The sequence below is a fragment of the Salvelinus alpinus genome, chromosome 30, assembly GCF_045679555.1.
Source record: "Salvelinus alpinus chromosome 30, SLU_Salpinus.1, whole genome shotgun sequence".
Lineage (NCBI taxonomy): Eukaryota > Metazoa > Chordata > Actinopteri > Salmoniformes > Salmonidae > Salvelinus > Salvelinus alpinus.
The window spans coordinates 44,160,403-44,182,247 of NC_092115.1; the positions used below are offsets into that span (position 1 = coordinate 44,160,403).

Here is a 21,845-nt window from a genome sequence, read left to right on the forward strand (position 1 = left end):
TGGAGCGGGCGCTTCGGTAGATGGCATTTTAATTGAAAACAATCACATTAAGATACTTAATTGTTACCCAGAAATGATTTGATATTGAAATAAAAATAGCTGCATTGGACCCTTCACACTTCCAATAGGTAAACACACTGGCTTTGATTTGTCAGCTAAAGCAAAAATACTTTGGATACTTTCCCCAATGGTATAGAAATATACACAGAACTAAAATGATCTATTAATGTATACTGTATTCCCCCCCCAAAAACAGCTACCCCCCCATGAAAAACAAAAACATTCATTTCAAAATACAGATTCCCTGAGGGCAACACACTGTAGCGCACATTGCTCTTTTCATTCTAAGTATTTGTCTATTCATTCACCTTGAACTGAGCAAAACGTGTCTGAAAGCAATATTTTTGAAGCTTCGTTTAACGCATTGTTATTACATAACGCGTCTGCCACACTCTCAGAAAACCTATAGGCTACTGATCCACACCGTGACATTCCTCCCAAATACCAACTGAATTTCCTCCAATTAACAGCCATGCCAACAGGAAAATTAGACGCCAACATTCTTACCAGCGTTTATACCTTCATGTGGTGGTACAGAGCTATAGGCCTACAGTATGTTGATACAGCTGTTGCCTATGCTCCTTGCCAGCTCTGTTTTAGCTGTCGCAAAGTTGAGAGGTGTTCCTGTAAGTAAGCATTTCATTGTACTGTGTACACCTTGTGTATCCTGTGCATATGACAAATAAACTTGATTTGATTTAGGAGCCCCAAACCTCTTTTGCTGTCCCTCTGTGCAGGCTTTTGTTTCAACCCATCAACTAGTTCTGGTGTTCATAATGATTAGTAATTGAATCTTGAATGGCTCAACATCCATTTTGACTCGAGGCAACGTCCTCACAAAAGCGAGTCTGAGCCATTCCTTTCCCCAACCACCATCATTACCCAAATGTCTCCCACCAGGGTAACATCTCATCTGTAAACAGTTAGTCTGGAAACCAAGTTATCGTTCGTCTTTTGGTCATTCAAAACAATTGCTTGTAGATAGTGTGTATACAAAATCCTCAAATCATCATGTCAGACCTGAAAGACAATCTCAGCTCTATGTCTGGGAATAGGGATAACGGTGAGAGAGAGAGAGAGAGGTGAAGAGTTAGGAGACTCAGAGTGGAGAGGAGTGGGGTTGATTGTTACCCTAAGACCCAACCCCCCATCATGGATCAGAGCAGCTGCTGTGTTGACAGAAAAGCTAATGTTAATGAGTCGGAGTTCAACAGAGAAGATTGGGGTCAAGGGTCATTACTTATTCTGCTTTAGTGTAGATGGACAAAATAAGTGAGTGTGTTCCCTTTACATAATATAATTCAACCTATTATCTGACCAATAGGACCTTATTTTATATATATTTTTTTACAAATGAATGAATCCGAGTTGAAATGAGGACAACGATTCTCTGTGCACGTCACCAGGCATAGAATATATAACCAAGCACTACAGATAGAATAATAACAATTTTCTTGATATTTTATTAGAAAAATACAAAGCAGTTCTCTATACAAATAAATATAGCAACGAAAAATAATATACCAATGTACAGTATGAAGGGGCCTACAGTCTGCTTGCTTCACAAGAGGCTCAACCTTTTGCAGAAAAACAAACATTTTGAATAACTTATTTATACAGGCTCAAAAACTAGAAAGGGTTGCGTCCATAGAGATAGACACATGGATATAACCCGTTTTAGCATGGCCATCGCCATTGAGGGCTTCCACCATTTTAATGGCACAGATACAAAAATGAGTTCTCTATCTACTTCTATGGCTGTCTCACTGCGATAAGCCAGCCATGTAAAAAAACAACTAATCTCCATGAATGGTTGCTAGGCAGGATGGTCCAATACATTCAGGGCTGTGTGTACATATAGAGGTCAGGCTCTCAGGTGGGTTGACATGATGTCATATTGTAATGTCACTCTCCTGTCTCTGTTCTTCAGCGCTTGCCAGCAGAGTCACACACTGTGTGTGTGCACGCGTACACTTGCGCCCATTTGCGCGGACGATTTGATACGCATTTGGACACATTGGCCCCAGTACAATACAGGAACGATACGTTTGGTTTGATTAGGGAAACGAATTGATGCAATTCGGTTCAATGCACTTTTTTCGCTGTTGCATTGAACACATTCATTTTCCATTTTTAATTAATAACTGCTGCTGATGGGAAGCTGGCCCTCTCTGAGATGACTTCTCTAAACTGAGTGGCCCTCAGTGTGTGTGTGTGTGTGTAGGCACCTGAGCAGACTGAGCATCTACCACCCCACTATCAGATTAGGAGTGGGGAAATGTATGCTTTTTCTCCCACCACTTTTTCTCTGACATCACCATCGCCCACTGATTAACTTGTCATTTTTTGCAGATTAAACATGTTTCGAGCTAGTACCATGTCAACATTTATCTTTAGAAATTAGCATGGCATTTAGCCAATTTACATAATGCAGGTTTGTATTTTACCCCGTCTCAAAAGGGAATGGTTTAGACCATTTGGAGTTTTATGGAGAGCTTCTCCATTCCGACCAATGAATGAACGCAACCATGCGCAGCTGGCAAAACGTATTTCCGTCCTTAATGAACATACCCTGTTCATGTTGAAATGACCAAATACACCGACTGTTTGAAGCAAAACTACCAAAACTATTTCTTATAGTGAACCTGAACTATTAAATGAAATCTGAATGATTGAAAACCCAAAATCAGCAGTTGGATGTGAGTTGCATCCATTCCGGTAGGCGACACAACTCGAGTAAAAAAAAAAAAACTACTTTCTACAGCTCATTTGGTAACAGTGACCCGAAATGACCCAAATTACGTTTGTTGTCACTCAACTAATAAAGCCTATGATTTGACATTGTGAAAGCCATTACAAGCATCTGAATGCAGATGTACGAATAGCCCATTAGAACAACTAGATCAACCTCGCGTTGGCGGGAGCAGCCGTCTCCAGCACTGTACGCACAGTTGCTATCTCACACTCATACGCAGTTATGTCATAAAAAAAGTTTGATAGGCTACTGAACTGAAGGAGGACGCATTAATCAGTGTTTCCCCCCCGGAATAACACTATATAAAGTCAAAAACAGTTAACTGTCAATTTGGAACATTTTAAAAATGGGTTTTCTGACCGACGCATACGTCATTTGGATCAGTTTGAGCTCCCGCCCACCAATAAACTTGACGCACTCGCATCTTACAACATTTGAACCGGACCTGATGTGTATTGGTGAGTTGTTACATTCCTAATGTTTAGGTCTCCTAGAATGCCCAGTGCCTGTCCTTTCGCCTCCCATCTGAATGAGCAGTCGCCAGTTTCAAGGTCCCACTGGGTTCGTTCCCCCTCTCTGGTCTCTGCCACCACCAGCTGACTCGACCTTCGCTGAGCCACCGAGTCTTTGACGCGTGTTCGTTTTTGTTGAAGTTGATGTCGTTTACGTTTTGAGAGCATCCAGAGCCAGCGCAATGATGCGCGGCATGCTACGGTAGAAGGACTCATTCTCCAGACCCACCAGGCTGTAGAAGGTCAGAGGTCGACCCCCCACCACCGCCCTGACCCGAGCCTCGTACAGACCCCGATCGTTCTTAGAGCTCAGGTCCACCAGCAACTGAGGAGGAGGAGGAGGAGAAAGAGAGTGTGAGAGAGAGGGACGTTGGTCAACAACACAGGACATGATGACAGTAACACAGTAACACATTACTTGAATAGAGAAAAAGTGATGGAAAAAGTCTGATTGGTTTGAGTTGACTTGTCTGACATAACATGCACAATCCCAATATCTACATAATTATGTCCCTTATAAATAGACCTTGTAAATATTGCTGTGCAGAGATAAACTCACCTCCTGGAAGTTCATGTGGAGGTTCTTGGTGGGTATGCCCAGGATCCACTTGTATGTGTCTCTGATACCACTCACTTGCTGGGTGGACTCTGCTACTCCTGGACAAGCTGTCAAACACCCACAACCTATTATTATGTTGCTAATATCCAACACTGATAATGTTAACATATACACATGCTATGAGTGGGGCTAGGGGTTTCTCCTGCCCACGTGACCTGCCCAGGAAAAACTCCAAGCCTTATGTTTAGTCTATCTAGGGCCCAGAGTGTTTCCTAGTCATGTCACATGGTCAGAAAAATAAAAAACAAAATCAGGGTCGTAATAATGTGACACTGTTGATTACTGAGTTGTTCCATCTTACCATCACAGACACATACAGTACAGACATACAGTACTAGCTGTGACACGTACCTTTAACCCCAGGGATCTGCCTCTTGCGGAGACTCCTGCGTCTCCGGTGGTCGAGGGACAGCTGGAGGGAGGGAGAACCAGGAAGTAGAGTCTGTCTGGAGTCAAAGGTCGTTGCTACGGGAGACATGGTGCTGCCGATGGTGGACAGAGACGGGAACAGGCGCTGTAAGGATGTCTGCTCGGTCACAGCTCCGTTAAGCCAATCTGTAGTCTCTATTGAACTGACTGGTGTTGGATCAGAAAATGTGTCCTCTTCAAAAGATGTTACACTCATTTCTGCATCTTCTGTCGCCATTTCATTCTGTGTCCCAAATTTCCGGATTTCACTGATGAGGGCTGTGAGCGACTCTGACCCCTGAAGGGGGAATGAGGAGGGCGACTCTTCAGTGGGAACAGCATGAATGTTGGGAGAGTTTTCCTGGAGGAGGGCTGTATTCAGGTGCAGGATTGGAGGAGCAGGTCTGGAGTCCAGTTTGGAGTGTAAGGCTGAGATGATGGTCTGGTACTTCCCCTCTAGCTGATGCAGAGAGGGGTCCTCTGCCTGGAAATGACATCATAAAGAGGGTTGAAAAAAGGGTATAGTAAAGCACAGACTAACATTAACGTACAGCAACAGCATAGCATAGTACACCAGTAAAGCAAACTGTAGTGTTGATATAGCTACTGAATATAAAGTAAGAGTACAACACAGTCTCATATAAGCCAGTGGTCAACTGGGAGAGGATCATAAAGATAGACAAAGTGACTGAAAATGACCTTTACAAAGTGTTGAAGAGTTGAGTTCACTATGGCCTACCTGGAGGAAAAGACTCTCTTCTTGGCTCAGGGGTTTGGAGCCGTCTGTCTGTCCGTGTGTCTGTGTGTCCAACTCCACAGCGATGCCCCTGAGGTAGTTCTCCCAGTCAGCCACCAGGGGGCCTACCTTCTGGAACAACTCAGGACCAGTTTCCTCTGACCCTGACCGGACAGCACCCCATACCTGTTCTTTAATAAATAATACCCCTGTTAGACACATACAATGGCCATGTGACACACACTTCTGTATGAATAATATAATACATACATACTATTAATGAATAGCATTACTACCTATAGAAAAAGCTAAGGTAGGCTGTGTCGGGAAGATTGTGTTTTTGGACATGGTTTTGAGGAGGAATGGGGTTGTTGTGGTGGTAGCAGGGGTGTAGGGGGTTACAGTACTGTGATGTGGAGTAGTAGGGTGTGTGGAGGTAGGGGATAAGATGAATGTAGGTGATTAACAGAACGGGGAGGAATGGAGGGTACGAGGGGGCTAGAAAGGGTACAGTAGTGGGCTGCCTGTGTTGTACCTGTTTCCTGTGGGATCTCCCTCCTCTCCCTCTCCTTGGCGGTGAAGGCTGTACTGTAGATGTGTTCCACCAGTTGAGGCAGGGTCTGGGTGAAGAAGGTCAGGTCTACCTTGTCTCTGATATAGTCCTCTGCTCTCTGGAGCAAGTCCAGCAGGGTCTGCAGGAACGAACGCAACTCTGAAGAGAGGAGAAATCAAGGATACATTATGTAAAGACCAGCGAGAGACATGAGTCATCTGAGAAATCCGCTGAGGATGAGCTCATTACAAGATCCAATATCCATCTCCACTGCAACAACAGTATCTCCATTATTGCTTTATACAATAGTCTTCAAACTGTTCTTGCCCACGGACCCCATCCCAGGCAAACTGGCAACCCACCATCATACGTTAGCAACAACAACAAACAAATCTCACATCTTGTCGTATCAGGTGAATGATAATGGCAAGGAGAAGCAACATTTACAAATGAATAGATTTGGTAGATAGTTCATTATTTTGACATCCCAACATTACAATTGAAAGAGGAAGAGTAAACTCTAACATAGCCTATTAGCTAGAAAGGTAACGCTAAATTGTATCGCTAAGAGCAGCTGTTTACACAAAGGTTAGCCACAGGGTTGGGGTCAATTCCATTGAAATCCCAGTCAATTCAGGATGCATACTGAAATTCAAATTATTTTCAGCATTTTTTATTTTTTACCCCCTTTTCTCCCCAATTTTCGTGGTATCCAATCGCTAGTAATTACTATCTTGTCTCATCGCTACAACTACCATACGGGCTCGGGAGAGACGAAGGTCGAAAGCACAACCAAACCAAGCCGCACTGCTTCTTAACACAGCGCGCCTCCAACCCGGAAGCCAGCCGCACCAATGTGTCGGAGGAAACACCGTGTACCTGGCCCCCTTGGTTAGCGCGCACTGCGCCCGGCCCGCCACAGGAGTCGCTGGAGCGCGATGAGACAAGGATATCCCTACCGGTCAAACCCTCCCTAACCCGGACGACGCTATGCCAATTGTGCGTCGCCCCACGGACCTCCCGGTCGCGACAGAGCCTGGGCGCGAACCCAGAGACTCTGGTGGCGCAGCTAGCACTGCGATGCAGTGCCCTAGACCACTGTGCCACCCGGGAGGCCCCAGTGCGGAACATTTCAAGAACTTTGAAAGTTTCTTCAAGTGCAGTCTCAAAAACCATCAAGCGCTATGATGAAACTGGCTCTCATGAGGACTGCCACAGGAAAGACCCAGAGTTACCTCTGCTGCAGAGGATACGTTCATTAGAGTTACCAGCCTCAGAAATTGCAGCCCAAATAAATGCTTCACAGAGCTCAACAAGCAGACACATCTCAACATCAACTGTTCAGAAGAGACCGCTGGAAAGAAACCACTACTAAAGGACACCAGTAAGAAGAAGAGACTTGCTTGGGCCAAGAAACACGAGCAATGGACATTAGACCGGTGGAAATCTGTCCTTTGGTCTGATGAGTCCAAATTTGAGATTTTTGGTTGCAACCGCCGCGTCTTTGTGAGACGCAGAGTAAGTGACCAGATGATCTCTGCATGTGTGGTTCCCACCATGAAGCATGGAGGAGGAGGTGTGACCGTTTGGAGGTGCTTTGCTGGTGACACTGTCAGTGATTTATTTAGAATTCAAGGCACACTTAACCAGCATGGCTACCACAGAATTCTGCAGCGATACGTCATCCCATCTGGTTTGCGCTTAGTGGGACTATCATTTGTTTTTCAACAGGACAATGACCCAAAACACCTCCAGGTTGGGTAAGGGCTATTAGACCAAGAAGGAGAGTGATGCATCAGATGACCTGGCCTCCGCAATCACCCGACCACAACCCAATTGAGATGGTTTGGGATGAGTTTGACCGCAGAGTAAAGAAAAAGCAGCCAACAAGTGCTCAGCATATGTGGGAACTCCTTCAAGACTGTTGGAAAAGCATTCCAAGTGAAGCTGGTTGAGAGAATGCCTAGTGTGCAAAGGGTGGCTACTTTGAAGAATCTCAATTTTAAACACTTTTTTGGTTACTACATGATTCCATATGTGTTATTTCATAGTTTTTATGTCTTCACTATTATTCTACAATGTAGAAATTATTAAAAATAAAGGAAAACCCTTGAATGAGTAGGTGTGTCCAAACTTGACCGGTACTGTACATACAGTGCATTCGGAAAGTATTCAGACCCGTTTCCTTTTTCCACATGTTACGTTACAGCCTAATTCTAAAATTGATTAAATAAATAAATAAAAAATACCCACAATACGCCATGATAACAAAGCTAAAAAAGGTTTAGATTTTTTTTGCAAATTGTTAAAAAGTAAAAAACAAAAATACCTTATTTACATAAGTATTCAGACCTTTTGCTATGAGACTTGAAATTGAGCTCAGGTGCATCCTGTTTCCATTGATCATCCTTGAGAAGTTTCTACAACTTGTTTGGAGTCCACTTGTGGTAAATTCAATTGATTGGATATGATTTGGATAGGCACACACCTGTCTATATAAGGTCCCACAATTGGACAGTGCATGTCAGAGCAAAAACCAAGCCATGAGTTTAAAGGAATTCTCCGTAGAGATCGAAGGACAGGATTGTATTGAGGCACAGATCTGGGGAAAGGTACCAAAAAATGTCTGCAGCATTGAAGGTCCGCAAGAACACAGTGGCCTCCATCATTCTTAAATGGAAGAAGTTTGGCACCACCAAGACTTTTCCTAGAGCTGGCCACCCGGCCAAACTCAGCAATCAGGGGAGAAGGGCCTTGGTCAGGGAGGTGACCAAGAACCCGATTCTCACTGACAAAGCTCCAAAGTTCCTCTGTGGGGATGGGAGAACCTTCCAGAAGGACAACCATCTCCGCAGCACTCCACCAATCAGGCCTCTATGGTAGAGTGGCCAGACTCTCTACCATAGTCAAGGGGTCTGAATACTTTCTGAATGCACTGTATACACACAGTACCCTGCAAAGATTTTAGGCAGGTGTGAAACAATTCTGTAAAGTAAGAATGCTTTCAAAAATAGACATGTTAATAGATTATATTTATCAATTAACTAAATGCAAAGTGAGTGAACAGAAGAAATATCGAAATCAAATCCATATTGTGTGACCACCCTTGGCCGTCAATTCTTGTAGGTATACTTGCACAAAGTCAGGGATTTTGTAGGCATACCGTCAGGTGTATGATTAAACAATTATACCAAACAGGTCCTAATGATCATCAATTCAATATGTAGGTTGAGACACAATCATTAACTGAAACAGAAACAGCTGTGTAGGAGGGATAAAACTGGGCGAGGAACTGCCAAACTCAGCTAACAAGGCGAGGTTGCTGAAGATGTTGTACGACTTTTGACAGTAAACCATGGCAAGACTGAGCACAGCAACAAGACACAGGGTAGTTATACTGCATCAGCAAGGTCTCTCCCAGGCAGAAATGTCAAGGCAGACAGGGGTTTCCAGATGTGCTGTCCGAGCTCTTTTGAAGAAGCACAAAGAAACGGGCAACGTTGAGTACAGTAGACGCAGCGTTCGGCCAAGGAAACTTACTGCAGCAGATGAAAGACGCATCATGCTTACTTCCCTTTGCAACCGGAAGATGTCCAGCAGTGCCATCAGCTCAGAATTGGCATGAAAACAGCGGGACCCTGGTACACCCATCTACTGTCCTGAGAAGTCTGGTCAGAAGCGGCCTTCATGGAAGACTTGCAGCCAAATAACCATACCTCTGACGTGGAAACAAGGCCAAGCGACTCAAATATGCACGAAAACACAGGAACTGGGGTGCAGAAAAATGGCAGCAGGTGCTTTGAAATATTTGGCCGTAGCAGAAGGCAGGTTGTTCGCTGAAGGGCTGGAAAGCGGAACACAAATGAGTGTCTACAGGCAACAGTGAAGCATGGTGGAGGTTCCTTGCAAGTTTGGGGCTGCATTTCTGGAAATGGAGTTGGGGATTTGGTTAGAATTAAGAAATGATCATCAATTCAATGCTGAGAAGTACAGGCAGATACTTATCCATCATGCAATACCATCAGGGAGGCATCTGGTTGGCCCCAAATGTATTCTGCAGCATGACAACGACTCCAAACATACAGCGTAAAGAAGAACAAGGAGTCCTGGAAGTGATGGTATGGCCCCCACAGAGCCCTGATCTCAACATCATCGAGTCTGTCTGGGATTACATGAAGCACTTGAGGCTGCCTGAATCCACAGAATAACTGTGGTTAGTTCTCCAAGATGTTTGGGCAAACCTACCTGCCGAGTTCCTTCAAAAACTGTACCTAGAAGAATTGATGCTGGTTTGAAGGCAAAGGGTGGTCACACCAAATAATGATTTGATATAGATTTTTCTTCTCTTCACTCACTTTTATTGCCAGCAGCATACCACCCTGCATACCACTGCTGGCTTGCTTCTGAAGCTAAGCAGGGTTGGTCCTGGTCAGTCCCTGGATGGGAGACCAGATGCTGCTGGAAGTGGTGTTGGAGGGCCAGTAGGAGGCACTCTTTCCTCTGGTCTAAACAAAGATCCCAATGCCCCAGGGCAGTGATTGGGGACACTGCTCTGTGTAGGGTGCCGTCTTTCGGATGGGACGTTAAACGGGTGTCCTGACTCTCTGAGGTCATTAAAGATCCCATGGCACTTATTGTAAGTAGTAGGGGTGTTAACCCCGGTGTCCTGGCTAAATTCCCAATCTGGCCCTCAACCATCACGGTCACCTAATAATCCCCAGTGTACAATTGGCTCATTCATCCCCCTCCTCTCCCCCGTAACTATTCCCCAGGTCGTTGCTGCAAATGAGAACGTGTTCTCAGTCAACTTACCTGGTAAAATAACGGTAAAATAAAAATAAACATTTAGTTTTTTTGATAAATATAACCTATTATCATATCTATTTTTGAAAGCATTCTTACTTCACAGCATTTTTTCACACCTGCCTGAAACTTTTGCACAGTACTGTATATATACATACATATACACAGATCCCCGGTTGAATAACCCTGCAAGATAGGGGTTGGTTCATTTTTAATGCACTAAACATAGGGCAGTTGAGAGTTCATGGTCCTCCTGCTCACTTCACAGCAAAAAATGGCTGTGAACGTTACAAGTCAAACACTTACGGCACTTCTTGAAGCGGCTGCGACATTTCTCCTCGACGAGGCGGTTGCAGGCGGCGGCCCCCTGGCTGGGGGGGCAGGTCTGGGCGTAGAAGCGACACAGAGAGACGAACTCCGACCTCTGCTGCTCCTCCGACAGCTCCGATGTCTTCAGCAGCTCAGGACACGTCGGCTCCCGACTCCCAAAGGACTCTGGGTAAACCAGGGAGGGAATGTTAGATTGCTGGTTCAGTACTGTATCACGATTCACATCAGGATACGTAATATGTTTTAAAATGTTTCACTTCAAAAAGCTTTAGAACCAATAATTTAAATGCATGGCAAAGCATAGTGTCTTCAAAAAATGATGATGCTTCAAAAAAAAGAGTTACTTTGTATCTCAGCGAGTATCCAATCGGAGAAGGCGCTGACCCGTGTGTAGACCCCAGGTTTGCCCTTTTCCCCACAGCCGTCTCCCCAGGACGTGATGCCGTGCAGCTGGAAGCGACCTGACATACGGTCCTGGTAGATCAGAGGGCCTCCAGAATCCCCCTACAGGACACAGACAGTATTACAACTATGAAGTACACCCGCTATAAACTCATAAATCTGCCATTCAGCAGGCACTTTGATCCAAAGCGATTTAAGGCGTCCGCATGCTTCCCAGACAAAACAGTAAGGAAGAGTTTGTGCATATATTATGATGACATTTTGTGATGTTTTTGTTCGTTTTTGACTTTTCCGGCTGTTCGAGCACACAACATTTTTTGGGGGAGGCAAGCCGGAGACAGTAGAGGAAGTATACGCCCCTTCGTCAGTGATTGGTCAACAGTAGGGATTCTTCAATAAGTCTTTGTCTCGTCATTCAACGAGAGACGCCCCGTTTTCATGCAACATTTTTATTTTGCACCAACATCTTAGATGGAAAATTGCACAACACAGTAAAAATGAATGACAGATTTCTTAGATAATACACTTCCTCAAAATAGTCCGAATTTAAGGGTTTGGTTCGCATAGACGAGTACCATTAGGCGCCAGCCGAACTGAAGCATGCTGACACCTTAACAGTCATGCATGCCCTGCATACATTTTTCACGTATGGGTGGTCCCGGGAATCGAACCCACTATCCTGTCATTGTAAGCGCTATGCTCTCTACCAACTGAACACCAGAGGACCTCACTCATCACAATATAAAATGCACAGGAGCAAAGCTCTGGAGGACATTTTGAATACATTTAAACAAACGCAAAGACAATCTTAAATCATAAATCTCATTACTCCGAGTCAGTCCAATGTTAGGAAGGGACCTGGGCATGACATGATCTTAATCTCAGTCCATTGATACAGCAGTACCACCCACCTGGCAGGAGTCGATGCCCCCAGAGAGGTATCCGGCACACAGCATGGTGTTGGTGACCAGCTCCTTGCCCAGGGAGCTCTTACAGGTGCTCTGAGGCAGCAGAGGAACCTTAGCCTCCATCACCACGTCAGCTGAAGGACCATCTGAGGTGATAGACAGGAAGTAGTTCAATGAGTACATCTCATACTGTGTGTGATGGCTTCCAAACAAAGTTCCATTTAGTCACTTCCTTAAGTCAATGCATTTGCTTCTCTATACAAATGAGGTCTATAACCCTACGCATGTAAATAACCTGGCCCAAGAAAGTTACTTGAGAAACAGACAACTTTGTAACACAGTGTGATATATAGAGTTGTATTGTCGCTCACATTTACTTATCCAGAGCAACTTACAGTTATAGTGCATTCATCTTAAGATCGCGCCACACGTCTTTGGTGAATTAATCATATATTAATGACGGTTAAAATAATAGCTGTACCTTCGTAGAGGGAGCCCCAGCCGGCCACCAGACAGGGGCTGCCAGTAGGCGGTTCCAGACCTGATGGCAGACACACAGGGGTCACGCGGTCCGACAGGACCGCCGGAGACGTCAGCTCCACCAGCGCTATGTCGTTGTTAAACGTCTTGGGGTTGAACTGCACAGAGGTGGAGGGGGGATTGATTAAGTTGATTGACTAACGCGTTTGACATTGCTCTAGCCGGGAACATGTGATCTTCGGAGAACAAGGAGGTGCCGCAACACTCACACTGTAGTATAGACGCAGCTCTGAAGGCAGGATGCACAGTAAGAAAACACGTATGAGAAACACACACCTTGGGATGGGAGATGATGCGGTTGACCTTGAGCACCTGCTCGTCAGGGTCGGTCTTGGTGATATCAAACTCTCCCACCACAGCTGTCCAGGAGCTATCACTGCGACTGCTACAGTAGAGAAACACACAGAGAGAGTGAGAGAAAGAAAGAGAGAAAGAAAGAAAGAGAGAGAAAGAGGGAGAGTAAGAGAGAGAGAAAGAGAAAGAGAGGGAGAGGGATAAGGTCAATTATGCGAAACTTTTTACTCTGAGGGAAAACATTCAGAGAGACAAAATTAGAAGAGATGTGTCACACTCTCTCCATTTAACAACCAGTACCAAACAACCAGTACAAAAAGGACCCACACTTACACACTTACCCAGCGAAGCAGTGGGCGGCGGTCACCACCCAGGAGCTGTCCACCAGCACCCCTCCACACATCAGCCCTCCGTCCAGCTGCAGGTTGACCAGCCAGGGCCAGCTGCCAGGGGGGGCTGGGGAACCCCCCACAATACGGGAGCGGGGCTGGGTCACGTTCTGCACCGCCGACAGCCTCTGGCCACACACTGCTGCTGGGAAAGAGGGGGGAGAGTTAGGGGGGTTCCGAAGAGTTCCACATTTTCAATCAGCAGAAAGTAATACAGAACTCAGGTTCATATTCATTAGGCACCAAAGAAAACCCACTGAAACAGAGATGTACTACTACTGGAACTTGTCCAATAAGAAACACTTATTTTTCATTTTACATTGCAAAACGTTTTTCTACGGTGTGCCCTAATGAATACAACCCAATAGAGTGCAAATTGTGTGTGTTGCTCACCCACCCTGTATGCGTGTCTGTGTGGCAGGCTCCAGGTTCTGCATGGTGTTCAGGAGGCTACACTGGAGCACGCGGGCACTGCAGCTCTCGCCCATGATCCTCACACAAGCCTCCTTCTCTGTTTCGCCCGGCGGGCACCGCCGCCGGTAGTACCCACATGCCTGGCTCAGCGCCCAGCTCCGCTCGCCCTCCTCCGGGACTTTCTGAGCCTTGGTAATGACATCACAGCTGGGCTCAGCCAATGTGCCGTCCAGAGAGGCTGTAAAGAGGAAGAGGAAGTAGAGATGAGGCCACGATTATAACCACAATGATTAAATGGCACCATGTACGAACACTTATTCTCATCTTGTGTGATTGTTATGAACTTCTTTAAACGCCATCAAACGTTCTGTATCCACTTACACAAAATCAGTACAACGAGACATTAAAACACTCTTAAGACCTAGCCTCATGTTGTCACATGGGTGATGGGAAGAGAGAGATAAAAGCTATGGATGTTTCCTTACAGCAGGGTCCGGAGCGCTGTCCGCAGTCCTGAAAGAGACAGGGTACACAGTCTCTACAGACTGCCTCGGCCTGACTCCGCTCCGACATTGCCAGCTCCAGAGCCGACAGAGCACTGGTCAACGCTGCCTCCAGAACCACAGTACCCCGGTCCGATAGAGCTACAGAGAGAGAGACAAGAGAAGAGAGATGGAGCGAGAAAGGGATATGTGAGCTGGGTAAACTTGAAGAACAGTACGACCAACAGCAAACGGTCAGTGCTGAAATGAACAGTAGAAAGTCAGCAATGTGACTCTCAGCACTAGGACACATAAATGCACATCTTTAGACTACTCAGAACAGTTGAGACTGCATTTACATGGTCTTATACTGTTAGGGCATTATGACAGGTTTGTATGTCATTCAGACAACGTGCATTGCACTGTCTTGGCACTCTCGGAGGAGACATAATTATAAGAAGCACATTCGGAGGACGTGCACACGACTGACACATTCCTTGAGTGTGGGAAAGTCGGAGTAGTAGACCGCACTCTGTGTTTGTGTGTGTGCTTGCAAGAGCAAGTACAGAGTGCGTTTATGTGTGTGTGTGTCACTGTGCGGAGCCCCATTTTTCTCATGATGCTCCTTTGAGCCCTTTGGCAGCGCGTTAGTGGAGCGAGCTCACGCACAAACACGCTGGCGAGGGCTGTGCGGACGCACTTCAATTGTGCCGCCGCCCCCCGCGCCCCTCCTCTGTGCGCGCCACATCACAGGGCAGCCCGCTAGCTAACAACGACAATGCTGATTAGAAGACTTAATTAGATGGCAGAGACGGCCCGAAGCATGGAGGAAAGGGGACACGGGCTGGCAGGACAGGGGCGGCAGATACCCTGCACTCTTGGAACCCTTGTTTCGAACCGCTACAAACACTCAGCACTCTGCGCCGCCATCATCATCGCTTTGCTGTACTCAGCCTCCAAAGAGATCTAGGGATCTCTACCCTTAGGATTCATGCCGATCAGTGTAGCTGCTGTAACAGCCCTGGGAAAGCTCAGGGAAGAGAGCAAGGTTACCAATCCATTCCTTTTATAAGGAGGTATTGTAAGTGATTGCACTCATCAAGATGAGATTTGGTTGGATATGTGCCTGCATGTGCAAGGTCCATTTGACTGTGATACAACGGTAAACCCCTAATTCACTCACCGTTATGTAGATGTCAAGATTACCTCTGCAGTGAACGGGATTAGAGCCTGCTTTGACAAACTGTTGTATCTATCCTATGCTTATTCTGCTATCAAACCCCTACTGATCCGGGTAATTGTAACGCTTGTGCTTTCCAATGCCGCATGGCTCCAGTGTCTGACCACCCCTACTTGAAATGTATGCACACATGACTAAGTCACTTTGGATAATAGTGTCTGCTAAATGGCATATGTTCTTTATCATTTTAAAACACCGACACCAAACGACTTACTACGGTCACTAACGTCTGGAACATGTCACCATGTTATACAGCAGTGTCTGTTCACTGTGTGAACCCAGTTTACCAATCTGTATCGGTTAGGCTTTTGACCTCAGAGAAATTGCTGCACAGGCCTATAGTTAACCGTGCCTTCACAAGGACAGAGAGAATGTCTGATCAAAACACTACATAGAATAGATCCCCCTCGCACTACCAAGACAATCGTACTTTACTTCGAGTGACAAGCGCAAGATCAGACAGATAAAGGCGAGCTCCTCTGAACTGTGGTGACACCAACTTGTGGCGACGGTAGACTTGGATAGTGCAGCAGACTCGGTGTGCAGTGTGAATGACAAAACCAAGCATCATTAAAGTGAAAAAGTCAGCACTACCACTAATATACGTATACAGTACATGTACTCTCTACATCAGTGTTTCCCCAGAATCGCTCCAGATAATTCAAATGATCAAAGCTGGATGATTAGTTGATTATTTGAGTCAGCTGTGTAGTGCTAGGGCAAAAACCAAAACGTGCACCTGGGGGGGGGGGAACCCTGGACTATATCATCCACACTAGGTGACATGTCAATTTCTTGGCTATTCACTGAATAACATGAGAAACTTAACCCTTGCCGTGTGCAAAAAAGGCATGACACGAAGAGACACTGTCTAAATGACACGCAGACATGGCCTTTTACCTTTCAGAGCACTCTGAGGCATCCTGTACACCTCTCTCCCGGCTGGAGCGCCAAGGCAGCAGTCCATCGCCATCAGCAGCAGTGACACCAGCAACATGCCGTCAGATCACCACTCAGCGGTGGAGAAAGAAATATCACAACAACAACAAAAAACGAACAAAAAAACACAGAAGAAGAAATGGGCTAGTAGTAGTAGTAAAAGTCTCTGTCCAGCAGCACCAGCTATTGTCTTGAGTCTCGTCTCTGTCGTGGCTGTCTCTCTGCACTCTCCCACACACACTGTGCTGCCGCGGGGCATCTGTCTGCAAGTTTCCTTAGAGGAACAATAGGAAGGAGTAGAGTGGTCTGGAGTATATATAGAGTCCCTCGGGAAACACCAGAGAGGTGGAGGAGGGGCGAGAGTGGGGGAGGGAGGAGAGATGCTCCCATGGCCAATGCACAAACAGCTGAATTCATTAAAAACTGTGACAGCAAATCGAGTGCAACTTGCCAAGGCTGGAAATTACAAAGAGGTTTGGTTCTGTGAAAAGGGGGGGGGGAGAGGGAGGCAGGAGGGAGGGGGTGTAGTGATGGGGCTTGGAGGCAAGGAGGGGGGTGTTTGAATTCATTAACATTGGAGGGGGAGAGTTAGTTGTGGAGCTATGGCTGTGTGAGAGAGTTAATGTTGTGAAAGGGCTGAGCAAATCGGGGTATCAGTGACAGAGAGATAGGGAAGACAGGGAGACGGGGACGGAGAGATGAGAGGAAGAAAGAGAGAGAGAGAGAACATGGACAGAGAGATGAGAGAAAGCGAGAGGGGGGAGGGACAGAGCAGAGGACAGAGATGGGGGAGGGACAGTGAGAAGAGAGAGAGGAGCGTCTGCCATTCTCCCTGCCCGTCAAAGAGGGCATTGTGCTCGATGTCTCTCAGAGGATGCCCACTTCAAAGCCGTCCCCCGGGAATCACTCGGACACCGCCCCCATTGATCACTTACAGCCCTTTATCCCCCCCATTAAAATATTGTCAGTTCACATCACTTTTGTCTTTCTCAGATGAACTCACCAATCGTTATATAAAGATACATTATAAGAACGGTGGTCGTCATAAGTTGTTAATAAGTTGCGTCTTATAGTAGCAAACCGGTAGGTTTCAATTGAAAAAGTTTCACTCTTGGTAACTTGTTGCTGTATGTCTATGCATTGCAGCTCCAGCATGAGTCGCCAAAACAGCATGGATTGTTATGAAGACTCTTCTTTGATGTGCTGTCGGTATGTAATTAAGACCAGATTTAAATCAAACCGAATCTTGTACTTTATCTTTGTTATTAACATAACTACCTGTGTATACACACACACACGTCATATTCTAAAAACTAGTAAGCCAATATCTGTGAGGGCAGTTTACGAATATTTCTACTGTACTGTGAACCGTTCTGCTATTCTATCTGGGAACAGGAAAAGGTGTATGCATCTTCATTTTTAATGCAATGTGGGTTGGACCTGAACCCCAACTTCAGGGCAAAATGTGGTCCTGGGAACATAAGTTGCCTGTATTGGGGGGTAGCATATGTAACCGTGTGTGTTCCACTGTAGCGCTAAGCTGTTACGAACCACAAAGGGGAATGGATATGTGGAAAAAGAAAGAATAACGTCTGGTTTGGACAGACTGACTTAAATTTGTACTAGACAAAATGTTTGCACCTGTTATTTTCTAGAGGAACTAACGCATATTGTAATAGAAGAACCAGGGTTTTTTTCCTGCGCAGGTCACATGGCCAGGAAAGACTCCTAACCCAATTTATAAGGTTATACAAATAAGTCAAATAAAAGTCAAGAGTAGAACACAGATCTTGATTCTAAACAAAGTGACTTCCAAGTTGGAACTTAGTGTTAAGTTTGAATTTTCCTCTGAAAAATCGCAAGATGTTCAGACACCCATCACCCAGGTTCTTGTAGAACCGACAACAAAATGTGACACTAACGGCAACCACAGAAGACCATACCACCAACACAGACACAATGTTCTGTACACCCACACACAGACTGTTAGTGGAGAGAACGTGGTCTATGGTCACACTAGCTAGACACCCACATAAAACGAGGTCTAGATACAAAGCACCAGTAAGCCAAAAGAGGGACGCAAATTGGAGTCATCTTTAAGCCAAGTGAGCGGCTGAGCGATGAAACGCAGCGCGGCTCCTACAGTAGCAGAACAGCATCAAAGGGTGCCGCTGCAACCCTCCCCACAGGCCAATGCTGACGGCAGGGTTCACACTGCCAACAACATACACTACATGACCAAAACCCTTCCCTTTATCCACATTGTTACGTTACAGCCTTATTCTAATATGGTTAAAATGTATTTTCTTCCTCATCGATCTAAACACAATACCCCATAATGACAAAGCGAAAACAGGTTTTTCGAAATGTTAGCAATTGAATTTGGTTAGAATATAACTCCGAGACAGGATTGTGTCGAGGCACAGATCTGCGGACAAGAACCAAAAATGTCTGCAGCATTGAAGGTTCAAGAACACAGTGGCCTCCATAATTCTTAAAATGGAAGAAGTTTGGAACCACCAAGACTCTTCCTAGAGCTGGCCGCCTAGCCCAACTGAGCAATCGGGGGAGAAGGGCCTTGGTCAGGGAGGTGACCAAAAACACAATGGTCACTCTGACAGAACTCCAGAGTTCCTCTGTGGAGATGGGAGAAACTTCCAGAAGGACAACCATCTCTGCAGCCCTCCACCAATCAGGCCTTTGTAGTACAGCAGCCAGACGGAAGCCACTCCTCAGTAAAAAGGCACATGACAGCCTGCTTGGAGTTTGCCAATAGGCACCTAAAGGACTCTTAGACAAGATTCTCTGGTCTGATAAAACCAAGATTGAACTCTTTGGCCTGAATGCCAAGCGTCACGTCTGGAGGAAACTTGGCACCATCCCTACAGGGAAGCATGGTGATGGCAGGGATGTTTTTCTGCAGCAAGGACTGGGAGACTAGTCAGGATCGAGGGAAAGATGAACGGAGCAAAGTACAGAGAGATCATTGATAAAAAAATTCTCCAGAGCGCTCAGGACCTCAGACTGGGGCGACGGTTCACCTTCCAACAGGACCACGACCCTAAGCACACAACCAAGACAACGCAGGAGTGGCTTCGGGACAAGTCTCTGAATGTCCGTGGGTGGCCCAGTCAGAGCCCGGACTTGAACCCGATCAAACATCTCTGAAGACCTGTCAGAGCGTGAGAGGATCTGCAGAGAAGAATGGGAGAAACTCCACAAATACATATGTGCAAAGCTTGTAGCGTCATACCCAAGAAGACCCAAGCCTATAATCGCTGCCAAAGGTGCTTCAACAAAGTACTGAGTAAAGGGTCTGGAAACTTATATAAATGTGATATGTCAGTCAAATTTTTTGTCATTTAGTAACGTAAACAAAATGTGGAAAATGTCAAGGGGTCTGAATATTTTCCAAATGAACTGTATGTGGACACCTGCTCATCAGACATCTAATTCCAAAATCATGGGCATTAATATGGAGTTGGTTCCCCTTTGTTTCTATAACAGCCTCCACTCTTCTGGGAAGGCTTTCCACTAGATGTTGGAACTTGCTTCCAATTCAGCCACAAGAGCATTAGTGAGGTCGGCACTGATGTTGGGTAATTAGGCCTGGCTCGCAGTCGGTGTTCCAATTCATCCCAAAGGTGTTCGATGCGGATGACGTCAGGGCTCTGTGTAGGCCAGTCAAGTTCTTCCACACCGATCTTGACAAACCATTTCTGTATGGACCTCGATTTGTGCACGGGGGCAATGTCATTATGAAACAGGAAAGGGCCTTCCCCAAACTGTTGCTACAACGTTGGAAGCACAGAATCCTCTAGAATGTCATTGTATGCTGTAGCATTAAGATTTCCCTTCACTGGAACTAAGGGGCCTAGCCCGAACCATGAAAAACAGCCCCAGACCATTATTCCTTATCCACCAAACTTTACAGTTGGCACTATGTAAATCGGGCAGGTAGCGTTCTCCTGGCATCCGCCAAACCCAGATTCGTCCGTCGGACTGCCAGATGGCGAAGAGTGATTCATCACTCCAGAGAACGCGTTTCCACAGCTCCAGAGTCCAATGGCGGCAAGCTTTACACCAGTCCAGCCGATGTTTTGCATTGCGCATGGTGATCTTAGCGCATGGCTGCTCGGCCATAGAAACCCATTTCATGAAGCTCGTGGCGAACAGTTCTTGTGCTGATGCTGCTTCCAGAGGCAGTTTGAAACTTGGTAGTGAGTGTTGCAACAGAGGACAGAGGATTTTTATGCGCTACCAGCTTCAGCGGTCCTGTTCTGTGAGCTTGTGTGGCCTACCACTTCGCGGCTGAACCGTTGTTGCTCCTAGACTTTTCCACTTGACAATAACAGCCCTTACAGTTGACCGGGGCAGCTCTAGCAAGGCAAACATTTGACAAACTGACTTGTTGGAAAGGTGGCATCCTATGACAGTGCCACGTTGAAAGTCATTGAGCTTTTCAGGGAGGCCATTCTACTGCCAATGTTTGTCTATGGAGATTGCATGGCTGTGTGCTCGATTTTACACCTATCAGCAACAGGTGTGTCCGAAAAGGACTGTGTGTCCACATTTGTGGATTTGGCTATGTGTGAAGTGTGTGCGACTGTGTGTATGAGTGGCTGTGCCGCAGTTTGAGTGAGTGGCCGACTTTGGCAACATCAGAGGGCTGTACTTTGAAGTTGCGGCATAACAGAGAGAATGGGTGTGTGAGAGAGACACACATTGGGGGATGGAAAGAGAGAAAGGAGGGAAAAAAGGAGACAGTAAGTAAGTGTAAGAGAAAGCGCTAATTTTTCCGCTCTCTGAGTACTTTGTGTGTGTGTGTGTGTGTAGTGATTGTGGGGGAATCGAAACATTTACATATCGCAATATTATTTTGGACGATATTATGACTGATCAAAACTCATTATCTCTCGTCTCCCTCTCTGCAGCAGACATATAGTGAGCAATATGTTTGGAACATCAAATCGCAATATCAAATAGAAGAATCGTGAGAATCGCAATAAATATAGTACTGGCACCTAAGTATCGTGATAAATCAAATCAAATGTTATTGGTCACATACACGTGTTAAGCAGATGTTATTGCGGGAGTAGCGAGATGCTTGTTTCTATCTCCAACAGTGCTATCTAACAATTTCCCAACATAGACCCAACACACACAAATCTAATATCGTGTCGTGAGGTCCCTGCTAATTAGCAGCCCTGGTATGGTGTGAGTCTGTGTTGTTTTTTAAGTTTGTAGTGTTGTGTTGGTAGTGTAGTGTGTATGTGTCGTGTCCCAGCCCCATACATGCACCCGCGCGGCACAATGGCCCTGAGATCTGTAAGCCAACTCAGGCAGAGCGGGATGGCATGGGACAAACGGTCGGCACGCTTTCATCCTATCCCTCCATCCCCCTTTGATGTCCTTTGATTAATCTGGCTTCCGCTCACTCGCTCCTCCCATCCCTCCCCCT

General features: G+C 45.9%; 1 protein-coding gene across 1 annotated transcript; it reads right to left on the reverse strand.

Annotated features, from left to right (window-relative positions):
- Positions 1-1,503: 1,503 nt before the first annotated feature.
- prss56 (serine protease 56) lies at positions 1,504-16,739 on the reverse strand. Its single transcript, XM_071376541.1, has 14 exons — positions 16,346-16,739; positions 14,209-14,367; positions 13,707-13,961; positions 13,262-13,451; positions 12,903-13,011; positions 12,568-12,724; positions 12,090-12,232; positions 11,121-11,280; positions 10,753-10,941; positions 5,626-5,802; positions 5,094-5,281; positions 4,298-4,838; positions 3,887-3,993; positions 1,504-3,652 (listed from the first exon to the last, which is right to left on the reverse strand). The coding sequence occupies exons 1-14, from the start codon at positions 16,440-16,442 to the stop codon at positions 3,479-3,481; spliced, it is 2,646 nt and encodes an 881-aa protein (XP_071232642.1). The 5' UTR covers positions 16,443-16,739; the 3' UTR covers positions 1,504-3,478.
- Between the last annotated feature and the right edge of the window lie 5,106 nt (positions 16,740-21,845).